Source organism: Pseudorasbora parva, chromosome 22 (assembly GCF_024679245.1).
Source record: "Pseudorasbora parva isolate DD20220531a chromosome 22, ASM2467924v1, whole genome shotgun sequence".
NCBI lineage: Eukaryota > Metazoa > Chordata > Actinopteri > Cypriniformes > Gobionidae > Pseudorasbora > Pseudorasbora parva.
The window spans coordinates 7,842,665-7,861,249 of NC_090193.1; the positions used below are offsets into that span (position 1 = coordinate 7,842,665).

General features: G+C 40.0%; 1 protein-coding gene across 3 annotated transcripts in view; it reads left to right on the plus strand.

The window, feature by feature from the left end:
• ptprga (protein tyrosine phosphatase receptor type Ga) overlaps positions 1 to 18,585 on the plus strand; it is a 360,225-nt gene that overhangs the window by 72,269 nt on the left and 269,371 nt on the right. For 2 of the 3 annotated variants that reach the window (XM_067431991.1, XM_067431989.1), the window contains exon 2: positions 11,924 to 12,016. In XM_067431991.1, the coding sequence (XP_067288092.1) occupies positions 11,924 to 12,016 (93 nt within the window). The remainder of the gene's footprint in view (positions 1 to 11,923; positions 12,017 to 18,585) is intronic. The other variant, XM_067431990.1, reaches the window with a different exon arrangement.

The following is an 18,585-nucleotide window of genomic DNA, read 5'->3' on the forward strand; positions in this document are numbered from 1 at the left end:
CCTTGCTAGATTGAAGCAACAACATGAAATCCCTTCCATTCCAATGAACAAAGCTGTCTAAGACAGTGCTTCTCACCATTTTTACTTCCAGAAGTTTAAAATAAATATTTTTTTTGTTGTTTGCCGTAGTTAAAGGCAAACAACAACATTGTCCCATTTTAGAAACAAATGTCTCATTTTGTCTCATTTTAAAACAAATTAAAGCCCCCAGGTCAAGAACCACCGGTCTAGAACATGCTGAAATGTGTGACAACATGGCACGTTTTGTAGTGTCACTAGCTATGTTTCCAACCAAGTTGCAAATTTAAAGGTCACTGTGTCATCAATTGCAACCTTCCACCGCTCACATAGAAGCTAGGGAGGCCTTCACAGGACAAAGATGTCATCACTTGAGACAGCAGAGAGTAGCTAGCGCTTTGTAGAGCAGATTGTCCATTTAGGGCTACTGTAGAAACATGACGCCACAAAATGGCGACTTCACCATAAGGGGACCCAATTAGTTGTCTATTTCACAGTGAACCTTACTAAAGACCCTTGATCACTGTGTGTGGATATAAATGGCTCATTCTGAGATAATAAAAACATAACGGTTCATTATGTAAGGTCTTTATACACCACTGAAATCATAGTAATGTATATTATATTGCATTTCTGTCAGTAGCTCCTCATAAATACTACACACTGCTCCTTTAACTTATATATAGCGCCTCTTCTATACCCATAAAAGTCATTACAAAGCCCATCTCACTACAGTGATTCTACAATAATCTTATGAAGCGATAAGAATGGTTTTTGTGTGCAAAAAAACAAAATAACGACTTATATAGTGATGGGCCGAATTCAAAACAAAGTTTCGAACGGTAATGAATCAGCTTATTGATTCATGATTTGGATCGCCAATGTCACGTGATTTCAGGAGTTTGTCAATTTGACACCCGATCTGAATCAAGAATCAATATGCTGATTCATAACCGTTCGAAACATTGTTTTGAATTCAGCCCATCACTAAATAATTCGTTATTTATTTTTTGTGCACAAAAACTATTCTCGTGGCTTCATAAAATGATTGTAGAGCCGCTGTAGTGAGATGGGCTTTGTAACGAGGTCTTTAGTGCCTTTATGGGTCTTGAGAGAGGAAATGACATTGGTGTCAATGAAGGCCTTTCTGAGTCATCGGATTTCAACAAAAATATCTTCATTTGTGTTCCGAAGATGAACGGAGGTCTTACGGGTGTCGAACGAAATTAGGGTAAGTAATTAATGAGAGAATTTTCATTTTTGGGTGAACTAACGCTTTAACTCACAATTAATGGCAACTTAATCGCACATTTTTATCAGTTCTAAATATGCAAGTCAAATATTCATGCTTTATGCAAATGTCCGTTTATTATTAGTGAAACCATACTCAACAGAGCATGAAGACTAGACGGTGTATCAAAGCTCATAGATGCTTGTCAAAGAACTTGTTTGTGTCTCTTAAGCCTAAGCTTAAAAATTCAGAATAAACAGGGATTTCTCTCATTTTAAAATGTTAGTTTTTACACTGGCAGTTTAGTTCAGAACAGACACAGTTTGCATAAAAAATTGGTCATGTGAAAGCTGTCATGCGGGCCTGGGAGCGCACCAGGGTACCACGCGAAACCGAATCCTGGAGGAGGTGCTCTGAGTTTGGTTGCATTCGATTCACGTGAACAGTGCGAGAAACGCGCACTCGGGAGCGCTCTTGTTCAGAAAAGTAACCTGCTGATCCGTTTTAGCCGATTGTTATTTATAGTTTAATAAAACACATAAGTAGTGATGGTGTTAATGATTTACCTCAGATATAAGTGAGAGCGAGCTTGCAGTGTATTCAATATATGCAATATCCTCAAAGACCCTTTAAAAGATGGCTGCTGGTTAGTCCCGTTAGGCCATTCCCATTGTGCAAAGTCACATGATTCTTTTGATGCGCACCGAAGAGCGTTTGATCGTAAATTAACCTCATGTTTTCTTATCGGATAAACAATTAATCCGACTCAAATGAGCGCATACGTTTTTTATGAGCATCTTGGCATTTCCATCCAGCAGGTTTTTATGCGAAATCCCAAAATGCGCATTTAAAAAAAAGGTGGATGGAAACAAAGACACAGTCAGTTATGTCAGTGTATGGCTCTCAAGCCGGTGAAGCAACCATTTTGTATAAAATGTGATTCCTTTAGTCAGCTGGTACCATAATCAAAGTAAAGTAAATTATACTTTAAAGGGAGCTGATCCTGTGCCAAATATTGTTTTATTTCCACACAAAATGTGCATTGTCTGCTTTTAAATGAATGCTAAAAGGAGTTTTATTTTTCAATAATAATTGATTTTTTATTATAATTTACATCTAAAATTAAGCCATATATTTGGATTGTCATTAGAGGATTGATATTGACTGAGATATTAAGTCTGTTCTGTACATCAGGGGATTTTGAATCAGTTCAATGTGTTTTTTTTAAAGAAAAAAAAAAATGAACAAAATGCAGAGTCACAGGCATGGCAGAGGTACTTGTTGTATGTACAGGCTTATCCTGCTTGTCCTGAGAAGTGCCGCATGATGTTAAGGGTAAAGGGGTTGAAGCCGTTTTGTTTTTCTGATGATAACAACTTGCCCTAATCTCTGCTTCTTCCATCTCTCCTAGTGTGTTCGCACTGTATTTGCCACCGTCTCACATTTCTGGGCAGATTTAGGCGACAGATGTTGCTCTAAGTGTGTAAAAGCATGTGCATCTTCACATTGAACGGCGGTATATATATGTCCAGGATGTGCCCACGGGGTAAATGCCCTTCAGGAGAGACCGGAGGAGAATATTAATGAGTCCATTAGGACACACATACGCATGCTGACCCCTCCTGTCCAAAAAGACAAAAGCAAAATCAAGGTTAAGTGCATGAATGTGAATGCCTGATGTGCATTTCAATGAAGTCAGTGCAAACTTAAAATTCAAAACTATCTAACTAAAAGAATTAAGCAAGAGGACAGATTTTACCCTCAGGCTGAAGTCACCATTAATCACTGAACATTAATAACCGAATTTCAGTCACAATTGGATAGTGGAGACTAACAGCACTATTGTTCTCATTTAGAACCTTGCACACTACATACCCAAATGTTACTTTATACAGTTCTATATTTTTGCTAGATTGTATATTGTTAATTTTACATAAAGTGGTGCCAGAAAGTGTTTGGCCACTTAACCAGCACTTAAAAAATATGAATATGGACGGAATAAATGATCAAAGCTCATTTAAAGGGGTGGTTGCGTGCGATTTTCACTTTTTTAACATTAGTTAGTGTGTAATGTTAGCCTAGAAATCTAGACGCACCCTAGCGGCAGCAAATCTAATCTGCCCGCGAGTGTCATCTAGCAACTCTCAATACACTTCTGAGCTGTAAACGCCAAACTCTTGTCGGGCCAATCACATCGTGTATAGAGTCGGTGGGCGGGGCTTAATATAATGACGGCCGAGTTGCGTGAGCATGCTTCTAGTAAACACAGAAACTGGCGAACAGCGGTCTTTCGAATTAGCTTTGACCGCCTCTCTGGAAGAGTTAAAGGGATAGTTCACTTTGAAAAAATTAAATTAAATTAATTTATAATAATTATTAATTAAATTTTGATATGTTTTTGCTTACCTCATGGGCATCCGAGATGTAGGAGTATTTGTTTCCCCAGTTGTTTCAATTTTAAACATTTTAGGCGCCCTCGGATCAGTCGGACGTAGTGGTGTACAAGAGGTATAAACGACATAAATACTGTTCGTTTTCTCACACAAACCGCTTGTTTCGTGTCTTAGGCCATCAGTGTGTACTTACGATGGGGGATTGTTTAATTTGGACTTCTCTGTGTATGCTGTTTGAGGTGGTGACCATAGACCTGCATTATGTGAGGCACAGACAAGAACGGTTTGACCTAAAATGATCGAAATTGGAACTACTGGGGAAACAAATACTCCTACATCTCGGATGCCTATAAAGTAAGCTAAAACATATCAAAATTTAATTTCAAAGTGAACTATCCCTTTAAGCTTTTCTCTGAGAAAAGGACAAAGAACAGCACTGAAGTCATTCATAAGAAGGGAAGATGTGTTCTGAGTTTTGCCGACCGAATACGGTGAAAGTTTAATCTGTCCCCTAGCTCTGCTTCACCTTCGTTGCTCTGGTTGGTTGTAGCGCTATCCTATCGCGTGCAGAGGGAGTTTGAAAGACAACCGTTTATCCCGCCCCTCGGATTGAGCCCTGTCTATGGTGAGTTTCCAGACCAAACATCTTGATGTGGGTCTGGCTTGTCAGGCTAGTGTAATGTTGCTGCTTGAGCATAAACAGTATCTGCAAAGTTACAGTGCTGAAAGTTCAATGCAAATGGAGATATTGTCTTTTAAAGTTTATTGCCTACAGAAACCTTCGGTTTGGACTACAACAAGCTTCTTCCTGGGTTGGTGACATCATAAACCCTTGCTAGTCACCGCAGATGTGACTTCTGCCTGTAATGGTAAGGGGCGTGGCGTTTCCGGGCAACCTGTGCTTGGCACTTCAGCCAATAAAAATACAGGAAACTACACTTGGCCATCTAACCAATCTAAGACCATTGCGTTTTTCGGAGGGATGGGCTTCATAGAAGCAGGAAGCAAACGAGCCGTTCAAAGGACAGTCAAATATAAGAAAAATGCAAAGTTTAAAAAAATAAAAAATATTAAGACATGTTAGAGGCTGCATCTCATAAACACAACCAAGCCTAGAAAAAAACGGAACCATCCCTTTAAAATCTATAAAATAACCTGAAAAGTATCATAATGATAAATGTAAGCTTACCTGTCCCAGTGTATTTCTGATTCTTTTCTCATACATGTACCAGGCAGAGTACAGCTGTATTTTGAAATACTGAGAGGATTTTTGAGAAGTTTTTGGCAGAAGCCGGTGTTCCACAGGTGATGGCAGCATTAGCATAAGCGCTAACATGGCATGTGAGAATGATGGAATTTTAACTAACACAAATTCCATTATAACTGTTAAGTGTGGTACAAAGCTGGGAATGTATTAACATTTTCATTATCTTGTCAGTTTGCCAAGGTTTTGTGTGTGTGACTGTGATTCAGTTTGCTAACACACTAGCCTCTGTCTAGCCTAAAATAATTTACAAATAACATGTCCATGGTAACCGTTTTCTCATTTCATTCTACAAAATTCTCAGAATAAACTCTGTGTTGAGCACTGATTAGCATAGAGACCTCCTTCGGTTTTATTCAAAATAAACTTTTTAGACACGTACTTTCATTAAGCGATGATTGGCCCATCCTCCCAAAAAGCGTTCTGAGTGGCAGTTAGACGGCATCGCATGGCTCCTCCGAGACTTATCTCGTCGAGAGTTCCGGAATCCGTGTCTGAAAATGAAGCCCTCATAACTCTCCTCATTCTATCATTGTTTCTGTGGAGACGGCCTGACAAAAACGTCAACTCCCAATATCTTCCTCATAAAACTCTGCAGCTCTAATAGAGGGATGTAAATCAATTACGTCAGAATTCATTTAGAAGAGCCGGGCTAGATGGAACCCCTGGCGCCGGCGATTTGATCACAGAAGGCAAGAGTACACTGACATCGACTCGCAGTTGATTCTAGATTCTGAAAGATTGTACTTTAAGCCGATGTTGCTTGTTTTTGAACAATATGACATTCTTTTGGTGTGTGTGTGTGTGATGCTTGCCTAGTCTCATGAATTCTCTTGATCATGTGTGTCCGTTTGTGTGTACAAAGGCTCTTTGTGCATATTGGGCCGAAATGATGCTGATTGATTTCGACAGGGTCTGGAGGATAGAAGATTCTGTGTGTAGATGTGTGTGTGTTGAAATACATGGTAATCTGGCTGTGAGTTTCTCCAGTGGTGGTTGGTATCTCTTAGCATGTTTCTTTTTTTACTCGGTACTCCCCTCCTGCTTTTAAAGAAGGACAAGGGATGGCCTTTTTTTCTGTCTCAATACCCCACGCAGGGGGAAGAGGATGTCAAACTCATTTTTTTTTTTAGCTTGCCCCATATACCACAGAAATGAAGCAATCAAAATTGGGAGACTTGGCTCTGTCATACTTGTCAGCGTGTGCACTTCATTAGACATTTATCTTTACTTGCAAGTGCCTTCATCTGTGCATGTGTGTGTGTTTCAAAGCCATACTCTGAAGATAAAATTGCTGGAAAATGCTCTTAGAAAATAGTGAAATTTGAAGGATACATTTGGGTATCCTTAAAGGGAAATACTTCATAAGCATTTCAAAAATAAAATCTTTAACTATAATATTTATCTAAATCTAAGTCTTTAACTATACAGTTCAGAGCTTCAAGATACAGTGTTACCACTATGTATGCAGGTTAATAGCTTTGAAGGGGGCGTAACACACAGTCTCAGCCAATCTGATGTTAACCCTAGGCAAATTGTACCTAGGCATAGAGTAGTATTGCATTCTTCATATCTCTGAAGAGTCTCCGCTTTATCATATTTATAAAAGACATATACGCTGTACCGATTGTTTCAGAAACAGCCAAACTCGTGGAGGAGTGCAGTGGGCGGTGCTAAAGAGAGCGCGCACACACACACACACACACATGTACAATACATTCATGGCATTATCCCTCCCGGGATAACTTCCGATTCACTATACGTTCGTGTTGTTGACATTATATGCACTTGCGTGCTGATTGCCAACGAAACACAGACATTTGATGCCGTTTCACTCACCGCCTTTGGTTTCGGATCATGACCGGACTTCACCAAATCATACCAAAGAAGTGTGTTTTTGACGGAGTGGTCCCAGCGATAAAGGTTCGGTCCTGCTTTGGAAGCAGCCGGTGAGTAAAACTGCTTCAAATGTCTGTGCTGTTGGCTATCGTCACGTGAGTAAACATCAGTAAACGACACGATCGCGTGCTTCATCATTCAAATGCGCTAACGTTACTCCATTGTTGTTCAATGTATAAAGTTACACTAGTCTGACGCGCAAAACTGTTTTGCTTGCTACTGCTAAGGTTTAGTCGCAGACAATAGTCCATAAACCGAATCATGTCCTCATAAACTGCGAGTAAACACACACAAATGTTGACAGGCCACTAAATACAGTACATACCACAGAGACGGACGTCCTGCTGCTGCTGTTTCTCCTGTTCAATTTATTTCAGCCTCCGGATCTGATTCTGGATCATATATCTATTAGCTGAGATCCATAGCCATGGGTTTCTCCACGCTTGAGGACGTCACCGCTTTGTACGCATTCGTCATTCTTTAGCTCCGCCCACACGATACTCCTCCAGGCGCTCCTTTTTTTCCGGAAAGACTCTGTACAGCCCATATTTCTTTTATAAATATATTAAAACTAAAGACTTTTCAGAGATATGAAGGATGCAATACTACTCTATAGGTACTCAAGATTGACATGAGATTGACTGAAACTGAGAGTTTCACCCCCCCTTTAAAATTAAAATCAATCCAATATAGTAATGTGCAGAGAGTTTCTCAAGGGACATTATAAACAGCCTGTGTGGTCACAATTATAAACATATGACTACAGATATAAACTTCTTGTATTTTATATGCGTTTAAGCAGAATAATTGCAACAAAGGGGGAAAAAAGTGGATTTAAGGTAAGAAAGCATGTGTCCGAATTCTAGTCTCTCAGTCAGGTCTGAAGCAAGACGCAACCCATAGCAACACGTTATGGCAACAATGTCTCAGATAGTCTGACAGCAGATAAAAATAAATAGTAAATAAATTACTTGTAAGTGATTATATATAATAAATAAATATTTTTTTCCTTACAAAAGTGCGTATCAAATATGCCAAACATGGAAGCTTCAAAGTTTGTGTGTGACGCATTAGAACAGACCTCATTTGTTTTCGCACGTCACGGACACACATTTGAGCTTTTTATGTTCTGTTTAATGGTGGTCGTTGGTTGACAATCCCACTTGAAAGGTCCATGCCGCCGTCTAGTGCTTGACACCGCCATGACAGCTGATGTAAAATAGAGGATCTGGCTTAGGAAATCCGATACTGATACTGCATATCATGGCATTGAAGAATAATTACATAAGTTAGATGTCACATACAACATAAAGTTACAATTTTAAATTACCTTTTTTATAATGTAGATTGGACTAAGTCTTTAGGGTTTAGCTTGAATACAATCTCTATGTCACAATTGGGGAGCTTCATTTAAAGAAGTGTGTGCAAAGAGTTAAGTCATCTAGTTAGTGTGACTTACAGTGTTTTCATCTGGCTTAATGATTCTGAGAACAGCGAATAATGGTGTACAAACCACTCAGGATGGTTAGCTAATCATACTCGATACAGGAGAACCATGCTGTTGAAACTGCTGGAGGGACTCACAATTGGACATGATCAGTGGGAGAGGCTTGATTGCCTATGAAGAATTTTAGGTTAGATTGTTTGTCCAACATGAATGATCTTTTTCCATTCATTCTTTAAACTATCCATTTTGCTTTCCTAGAATATTATCTCTCCAGGTAATCTGTTTCCAGGCAACCCTTTATTTGTCACAGCGCCCTGAAAACGTTCCCCATAGAGGCTCTGCTGAGTCTTGAGCAATTGGACAAGATGCTTTTGCCAAATTATTTGGTTGTTTAAAGCATTCATGCTCCATTGTTGAAGAAATTTAGAGAAAGAGGGCCTGTGGTACAGCGACGCGTATTCTCAGGTGTTTGTGGAGTGACGCAAGAGCTGGTGCTAGCCACTGCGGGGGGGAAATTGAACTGGTAGGAAAGCTCTCTTTGAAACAATTAAGCAAACGGGCAGAACTGGTGAGTTAGAGATCTAGGAAGAGATCTCTGAAATACAGAAATGAAGAAGACACATCTCTAGAAGAGGTCAACTCTGCTGCTGATGTATAGACTCTTCAGAGCAGCTAAAGGGGCATCCTGAGTCTCTCCTAGGGAGTTACTCCCAGGAAGTAAGTTTCGAAGTGTTGGAGAGAGGGGGAGAGCTTGACTGATGGACACACAGGGGCAAAGGGAGGGAGGGAATGATTGAAGGAAAGAGAATAGGAGCGTGAGTGACATATCGGGAGGATAGCGACTAAGCCTGGCATGCCGCATTGCATAATTACATTTTCTGTTCAAAGAGTATCGGCAATCAATAATGTAATTCATAGAGAAGCCATAGCATACCCTCTCATTGGCATTCACTGCCATGCCCGAGCCGCTATCCTGAAGAATTAGAGCATCGAGGAGCAAAAGGCAGTTTGTCATTGAAACAAAAAGTCACCCATTGTTCATATCAGAATATACTTACCCAGCATGCTTGGAGAGAGAGAGCGAGAGAGGGGCCTTGTAAATTGCATTATGTTTTGAGTGATGGCTTTTAGGCAGTGTGTCCTTGTTACCGGAGTGTGGTCAGCACATCGGCAGGCTTGTGGAAAAATACGTGGCCGTTTCTCGTTAACATCTTGCTGTTGTTTTTAGTCCTTTCTTAGTCATTTTAATGCTTTCTTCAACCATTCTCTTCCTTCTCTTCTAGTGACTCTTTTTTTGGGTCAGTCTAGATTTAAAATGGCAGTCAGCCCCAAGTCCTGCCATAGTGAGTTTGAGAGTCTGGACATGGACGACAGCTGTGAGGCTGATCTCACGTCGTCTCTTCACCTTCCAGTGCATCCCCGGCATCCCACAGCCAGGAGCCCAGGGGTTGAGATCGCCTCTGATAAACTCACACAGAGGCCACAGGGTGCTGGGATGTGTGCCATCCTTCCTAACCCCTCCAGCCCCTGATGCAAGTCGGAACAAATTCTCATTCAACCCAGCCATATCTCTGGCATCCTTGACGGCCGAGAGGTTTGGATTCCTGTAAGCTCCCCAATCCTATGGTGTCGTCATTTCACAGCTAATGTGAGCCTTAGAGCCCTGAGCAAGTAGGCGAAGGGGTCTAGAACTCCTGTTGGGTTGAGTCTAGATTAGTTCGGCCTACCGGTGGGACACAGTTGTCTTGGTGTCTGTGACGGAGCGGTGGAACAGCTCACCGTCTCTGGCTGCCAGGGCCTTGTCCGCAGCCTCTTTGCCTTGGTACTTAGCGCTTTAGCCTTCCGCTCACCGGCCAATCAGGCCTTGTTTATTTATTTAGCCCCTCATACATGTTTAATGAGGGAAGGGAAACTGATCCCAGAGCAGACAGGCTGTAAATACCGCTGTGTGGGGGGCTGTTTTTTCTCTCTAATGGAGTAGTTTTTTGAGCCAGATTGGTTTATACAGGATTTAATGACTTGGTTCAGCCAGAGATCGCAGGCTGGAGTGTATGAGGTTGAGTCTTGTGATTTGTTTGTGTGACTGAGGTTTTAAAATGTAGCCTGACCCTCATGATTTGTGTATGCTTGTGTACTCACTAGTGCTCTTATCGTTGACCGATATGGATTTTCAAATTACTTTAGTACCGTTAACTAGAGAGTGGGGTGTAGGGTAATACAATTTAATTATTTTTGGGATACAGATACTGATTTAGTTTTTTTTCCATGGCTCGACATTAAGGATGTTCATGTGCTTGCCCTTCAGACAAGTAAATCGGTCATTCACTTGTCCGAATAAAAAATTTGCTTGTCCAAAAAAAGTTCGATTTGTGTGTGCGTGCGCGCGTGCGTGCGCGCGTGTGTGTGTGTGTGTGTGCGTGCGTTATTCTGAAGCAATATTCTCACGAGTGTTCATTCAGCTTTGACATTTTAAATCTGCATATTTGTGATATTTTTACCTTTTATAAAGGGCATTTTCCCCCTAATTTGATTAAATATTGACTATGCTTCAGGTTTCATATTGTACTCTTAAATTTGATATATACATTAAATTAAAATAAGACATTATAGGGCTGTTTCCAATCAAATTAAATAATTTACACTGAAAAATTACAATGCATTAAAAATTGTTAGGAGATATGTATTTTTGAATAAACAAAAGAAATTTTGAAAAGTATATGAAACTAAACCACTAGGTGGCAGCTGGTGAGTCTTAATGAGTGAGTCATTGAGTCATTCATTCAAAAGATTTATTCAAACGACTGATTCATTCAAGAATGAGGAAGGCCCTGTCCCAAATGGCCCTCGATGCACACTTCAGCTAAACCCGCAAGTTTGCGAGCTAGGCTGAGGACTTCTACCCAGCAGTCAAAGCAGCATTACGTCGTGAAAATGCAGATTCAGAGGAAGACCGTGAGTGTTTAGGGTGCCATTTGGGACAAGGCCGCAGTCGTTTACAAAAAGGTCATCGAATCTTTGATTCAATTGATTTTTTCAAACACAGAATCATTCAGTAACACTGCGAGATGCGTTATGGGTGTGATCTTTGGAACTATTTTTGCTGCTGAAATAGACCAAAACACTCAATATTGCATCTAAAATCTAAGTGACTAAATGTAAATGAATTGTTTATGGAACTGTCATATGAAATCAGTGTCATTTTCAGTCGTAATGGTATTCAGGAAAACAGCAGATTTGGTTGTGTGATTTTGTTGGTCTGTATTATATGTTATAAATATAAAAACTAGACATTTTGAATGTTTACCGCAGTTTCTCTGTGAGCGGCGCTCATTTGTTTTGATTTCCCCTCAAGATGCACGAGCATCAACAGCGTGTTGTTACCGTCAGTTCATTACATTATATATTATCCACTATCGAGCGCCACTTACACTAAATTAATGCAGAATCATTCTTGCATTTTGGTGATTCGTTAGTTGTTGTTTTTTTGTTATTGACGTTTTAATCGAGCTCTTGTCCATCGGGCAAGTAAAAACTTCTCTTAGGATATTTTGGAACACAGAAAGTTAAGACTAATATGAATCAGCCAACAGATTCAAACCCACATTCCCCACATGAGCACCACAGGTCACATTATCACAGTATTAACTTGTTCTCATTTTTTTCTGTTTCAGCAGTGGCTGAGTGGGAGAAAGCTGAGCATCATGACCGGCCAATTGGTGACAGGCACCGCAGAGCGGCCGAAGAGTCCTACTGGGCCTACTCAGGTGAGCAGACCTCACTCAGACATACAGAAAGACACTCTGAAAGTGTAGCATTTACATTTTTCTTTTATGGCAGTCATTGTGTTCTGCTACCGCTAAAACACATACACGTCCTCTGATAGACAGCCAGAGCTGTCCGCCTCGCCCCCAGTGGCCTCGCCTTAGGGTCTCTCCTGGCTTCTGCTTTCATGAATGCTTTGCTGCTGAGAGAGTGATTCATGTTGTCCCTCTGAGCAATATTTGCAGAAGAATAGCATTAATTTTTAACTGTGCCACCAAGCCTGCGGCAACCAATGATATTTATTTTATTTATTTAAATGCTTTCTCTTTTCCCTGCCGTGGGTTTCTTTTGTTTGCCAGCGTGACGGGTGGCCCTTTTGCACAGATGTGGCCTAAAACGAACGTGATCTTGTGATCTTGTGTTTTGTCTTTATTGTATTTTTCCATCCACCATTTAATATCCCACTAAGGTGTTGAAGCATCAGAGGAACAGTTCATTGTGAATAGTCAATGTTAGTATTAAATGCCGTTTGTATTAGGCGGTATGTGTATGCTTATATACTCTACTGAAAAGAGCTGAGATTAGTAGTGTTAGATGTCACAACCTCTATGTGTGTGCGGATGCATATATTAACACATCAAAGACGCCTTCAGTCAAAGGATCTTGATGTTTTAGTGTTTTTATACATCTATTTTCAAGTGATAATTACACAGTCTTACATTTGAATACTTCCTGCAGGCTGACATTTGTCATCATTCGCTAGTGCACATGTTTGGATGTCTTGTCAGGAAGGCAAATTTAGTACTGGAGCTTGCTAAGCTGTAAGCTACTCGTGATGTAAAGTAGTTCAACTAAAGTCAAGCCACTCTTTTAAAAATGTGTGTAGTTACATGTAGCTACTAGAAGACTGTTGGAAACACTACTAGAAGCCATTTAAAAAGATGAGCGAGAACCACAAATTCTTGGAAAAATGAGCTTGACAAGTAGCAATTAGAGCTGCTACTAATGATAACGATTACTAATGCTACTTAATCGATTAGTTGGCTGATTATTTATTAGATTAATCAGATCAAAAAAGCCTAATTTTCTTTTTTTCTTTTATTGACAAAACACTTTTCCACATCCAGCGAAATGCTGTCCTTCAAACAAATGAATGAAACATAAAAACATATAGTGATTATAGCTATGCTATATGCAAAATCCCTAAAGCAAAAAGATTAAAAATGTAACAATAAAGATAAAAATAAATACAAACTCAGTGTTAACAGATAAGAGAAATGTTCTGCAGGAGCACACACATTCACTCTGCACACATTTCTTTATCCTGTAAATGTAAGCAACGTCTTACTTTTAAATTCAATTACACGCCCTTATCTCTTTACTGTTGCCGTTCTCATAAAATACTTGAATTACATGTTGAGTTACATTTCCAACAACAAATCTTTCAGCAAAATTATTATGTTTGCGTTGAATATTAAATGTCCCCCTCTCTAATGATGTCTGTTTGACATCAATGCACGCGCCTGCGCTCGTCCCGCAGACTGTCAGCGCGAGCCTTCATGCAAAATGGAGATACTGATATAAGATAATGATATAATGGTAAAATTACAATTTGGCGCTGAGGAAACGCATTAAACAGCACACTCATCTGTCAAAGCGCCTGACAGGGCAAGCCATGTTAAACATTGCACCAATGCAATTAGCTTGAAGCTTAAAATGAAGAATTCTCATGCTTTGGGCAGCCTGGATCCCGTACCTTTCCAGCAGCGGCTCACTTTGTTTCATCCGCTATTTTTACACGCATTATGTCCATATAAATGCGTTCTTCTGTCCTGTAATTTGACATGACTGGCGGTAGTTTTCCGTGCTCAGTGGGCAGACGCGACTAATCGATAATGACATTACTTGTCGATGATTTTCATTATAGATTAGATGTTGCAGGCTTAGTAGCAATAGTATAATTTTTATTATTATTATTAGTAATTAATTCTCTTTTTTTATTTATTTACCTTTGTGTTGTTGTTGTTGCTGCCATGAAAAATGCTGTTAAAGGAGTTTGGAGTTTGACTACGGCACATTATGCGTTTGTCCTTTAACATTGGCATGTCGCACGGCTTTTCAGTCGTTGAAAGGGTTTCTTATGATATCCCCTTCTTGCTTAGTGAAGAACTGTAGGCGTATGTTAAAAGCTTTGCATTATTCCCATCAACCCCTGCCGTCCAGAGACAGGAGATGTTTCGTGCGCTTCGGTCAGGGGTTTGATGGGGTGGGTCACTGGGGCGTCTGTAGCTTTGCCCAGAGTTGCTGTGTAGTTTGCCCGCTGCGTAGCGAGACATCCCTGGCATACGCCTGTGCGGAGAAAGGGAGAGAGAGCGTGCTATTTTTAGTCAGGCATGGATGGCAAAACAGCAAGTCTGTCACAAGTACAGGCAATTAGTACATGCTAATTAGCAAGTAAGTTTTAATCAGTAACCTGGTGAAGAGGAGAGAACATGATGCCACATTATGAGGAAACTAGATAATTCATAAATAGACAACAATAAAAAAAATATTACCCCACAAGAACCCGAGAACGTCCTACAGTGGCATTCGGGTCAATGACATGCCATTAATTAGTTTGAATTAAAAATAATTCCATACACACAGCGACCTGAATACACCTCTTATATAACGAGAATGTTTTCAATTTCTTTATTAAAACTCATTTTGGGGGGGAACTCTGCAGACTCTCACATGTGTCAAGGTCGATAAGTTGATAAGTTTGCCTTTTTAATGACAAAGCAAGGTTAACTCGTGTTGTGAAACGTCATGTGATTGGGTGTACAAAATACAGTGCAATACGGTGACGGTGTATTCAAAATGTATTCATTGGTACGTGATTGAGTCTGTATTCTTGATACTGTATAAATACCAGTATCACAATTAATTAATTAACTTATTTTTTTAAATCGACTTGGTACAAAAGTACTGGCATTTTAATATCCCTAGTTTTCAGATGATATTACAAATCCCTGTTTTGCTAATGGCAATGTGTTTTAGTTTTTTTCTTTTTTTTTTCTTTTTATAAACACAAATCAATACAACTGGAGACATTGATTCAGAGTCAGCATGTGTTCTTGAGTCAAATCCGCCTGTGGGCTTATTACACATCAAGGGTCCTAGAGTGTTAAGACTCAAAAACTGTGATTGCATGGCAAGATATCGCAAAGCGCATGTTTACACGCACCCGTACGTGTTTATATCTCCACACGTGTTTTCTGGTGGTTGTGCGCTCATTGTTTTCATGCACATGCTGCCCTGAATTCCTTTGGTCGCTGAGCACCTATCGCTTCTTGTGAGCCGAATGTTGTTGACGAGCACAGATGACTTTGTCCTGCAGGCAGATTTAATGAACTCAGCAGATGATCCTCGCTCTGAGAGCGGCTCCTCGTCCTGTCGAGTGGCTTTACTCCGTTCGCGCCTTGTAAAGCTGCCGCGCTTGTACCCTCCGGTTAGTCATCATTCTCGGTTTGCCCAGTTACAAAGCCCTTACCGTTTTTGCATCAAGCTCCATTATCAGTTTATTTATTGCTCCCTAAAGAGCCCTGGAAATTATGCTTAATCAAACAAAACCCCTAACAACATGTCTTACGTCTTCTCTGGGCTACAGGGCCCACTGGGCCAAATTTAGCTCGGGCAGATTAGACTTAAATATCGTTAGCTATACACATATTTCATATGGAACTGGTACAGAATACCCCAAGGCCCATTTTCTTCAATGTTATTGTGGTCCAATGGTGTTTCCTTGTGGATGTGGTTTTGGTAAAGGACCCTCATTGTTTTTCTTGGCATCAAAAATGGAAACCGTAGTGAAAGTCACCATATATCTTTAAAATTGTATACTTTAGAATGTTATATTGTTATATTACAGTGCTAAACACTATATTGTGTAATAATCTGAACACCAATAATGTGCTGTTAAACATACCCACAATACATTCGATTCAAATTTATTTGATGCACTGCGGTGAGCGATGTTGAAATCCAGTCCAAAAACCATGCAAGTTTGGTTTCGAGATGCATTATGCATAGTAATTTCAAGCGCCGAAGCAGTCGCATGTTGGCAGTGAGGCACTATTATCTTTAAAGCATCTAAATTGAAATGCCTCTCACAAAAAAATGTGCTAGATTTGGACTGTAAACAAAACAAGCATCTCTGAATGATTAATGAACCGAGAGAAGCTGCTCTCTGGCTAAGCACGGTATCAAAAACCTTGAAACATGATCAATATCGTCTTCCAGGAACTGTGCGCCACACCCCAAAATACATTTTCTGTATGACCGTTCTCGACAGACACTTATCAGCTGTACAGCGCAGGGCTGCGGTAGCGCTATGATCTCTGCGTGCTAACCTCGGCCTATTGGATGGATATTAATTTTAAATCCTTTGTGTTATCGTCAGCGTTTCCATCAATGGGTTTTAATTTAAAGGACGGAAAATGTACTGCTCCTTTCTTTTCATGACAACCCACATAAGGTAATTTCATCCCCAGATGCCACCTTTGAAAGAACAGCTTGCAGCTATTGCGAAGCTCTATAGAAAGCCGTATGAAGATGGAATTTGATATTTTGCCATTGCTGTGCCACTTCTGATTGTTAAAAAGGCCATCAATTGGAATACTTTCACGTCTCATGATTTGCTTGCATAAGTTTAGTGCATAGATATTTCCAACAGTAAATTTACTCTTAGAAATGAAAAATCTGTTTTTTACTCACCTTCATGCCATTCCTAACCTGAAAGCATTTCATTATTCTATTGAACACGCAAGAAAATGTTTTTAAAAGAATGCATTCATACAATATTATGGACATAAACAGTTAAAATAGCCTATTCTTCAAATGATCTTCTTTTTTTTTCCATGTGAAATTCATCTATGTAAACGATTGTTTGTTAACAGACAGTGCATCTTGTGAGTCTCCCAGATCTTCTGTTCACCTCTCTGCAGGCCTTCATCATCATCATCTACCCCCTTCCCATCATTCTCTATTAGCTCTGAGCTCAAGGCTGCCAGCTTTTGTTTAGCAATGTTTGCAACCTGGACACAGATGTTGACCTGCTCCAGATGTTGTGCAGAGCACAGCAGGTCGACCCTCATGTTTGCTATTTACACTTAATCAGACAGACAAAGTACTTCATGTGGGGCGTGTGTTTGTGTGTAAATGCAGTATGCAGATTGTACTGTTATGTAACAGATTTAAAGGAGTACTACACAAGTAACTCCCACTATAAAGTGGAAAGTAGAAACTGGGAGTTTAAAGTTACGTGATACGTTAATTCAATGCACAATTAAATGCACATCTATTCGCAATTTGTTCTGTGCATCGCAAATATATATGAACATGCTGTTGCATAACTAATCACTTTTGAGGCTTATTTTGTGGAGTTTTATATGCTGTTTGGTCTGTTAAATGGACGTAAAGAGTGGTTACACTCATAGTGTGGATCAATTGAGTTTGTGTGAAGACTCAGGATCTATTGAAGAGAACGCAGGCAACGCGGACACATACAAAGCGGGAAAAACACTCGTTTTTGATCCATTGATGCATCTCTCACTTACTGTATGCGATCTCACTGTTAAAAGAGCCAGTCAGAGGAAAATAAAAGCACGCAGTGTCATGAATAATTATGAGACTCCGATGAGTCATCGCCATAGGCCTACTATAGTACGAGAAAACGTCAAAGCCTGTGACGCTGACATGAACCTGAATTTAAACCAGAAAGTTGCAAATAGAGCAAAAGGGTTTAAGTTAAAAAAAGTGTTTTTTTCCCACATTCAAAACTAAAACATTGTCTTTCAAGATGTTCAACAAACATTCTTCTGTTAAAATCTGAGAAATTTGGTTTAGGGTTTTATGCCCCTTTTAAGAGAAAAATAGCTAAGAGCTAGGTTTTTGTACGTGGGAGGTCGTCCCCTAGTGCTGGCGGCCATGTTGAGTTCACATGAGCAATCGAAGACTACTCACTTCCATCTTGATAAACACTTGTTGTACACACTAGGGATGGGCAACAGTGGTCGAGTACTCGATTACTCGAACGTGACAGCGACGATCGATCATGAAAATGATGATCTTTAAAAAATATATTTGTATATTTCTCGGATTGGTTATTGCGGCATTTTGGACGGGAAAGAGGTCTGATTGGTTAGCGTTAGACAGCACGCCTTCCAGACCGCGACACAAAGTGAAACTAAAGCACGCAGTGATGCCTGAAGCACTGTGAATGATCATAAAATAAAGTGCAAGATGTGTGGCGCCAATCTGTCACATACACAGCATTATAATGAGAACATGACTGTCATATAATGTTGTATTCTCCGTGCTTTAGTTCCCCGTGTATCACGCGCTGTTAATAAAGGAAATCCCCAACCAGAGTCAGAGCGCGGTCAAGATCATCTGCGCAGCCGTGTCCTTTTCCGCAGATGCAAGTTGTAAGATTACTTGTTTTATACTTGATTATATGTTGTCTATATCTGATTAATCTCATATAGGACGGCGTGTGGTTGAGTTTAATAAACAGCTAGCAAAGCGCTGC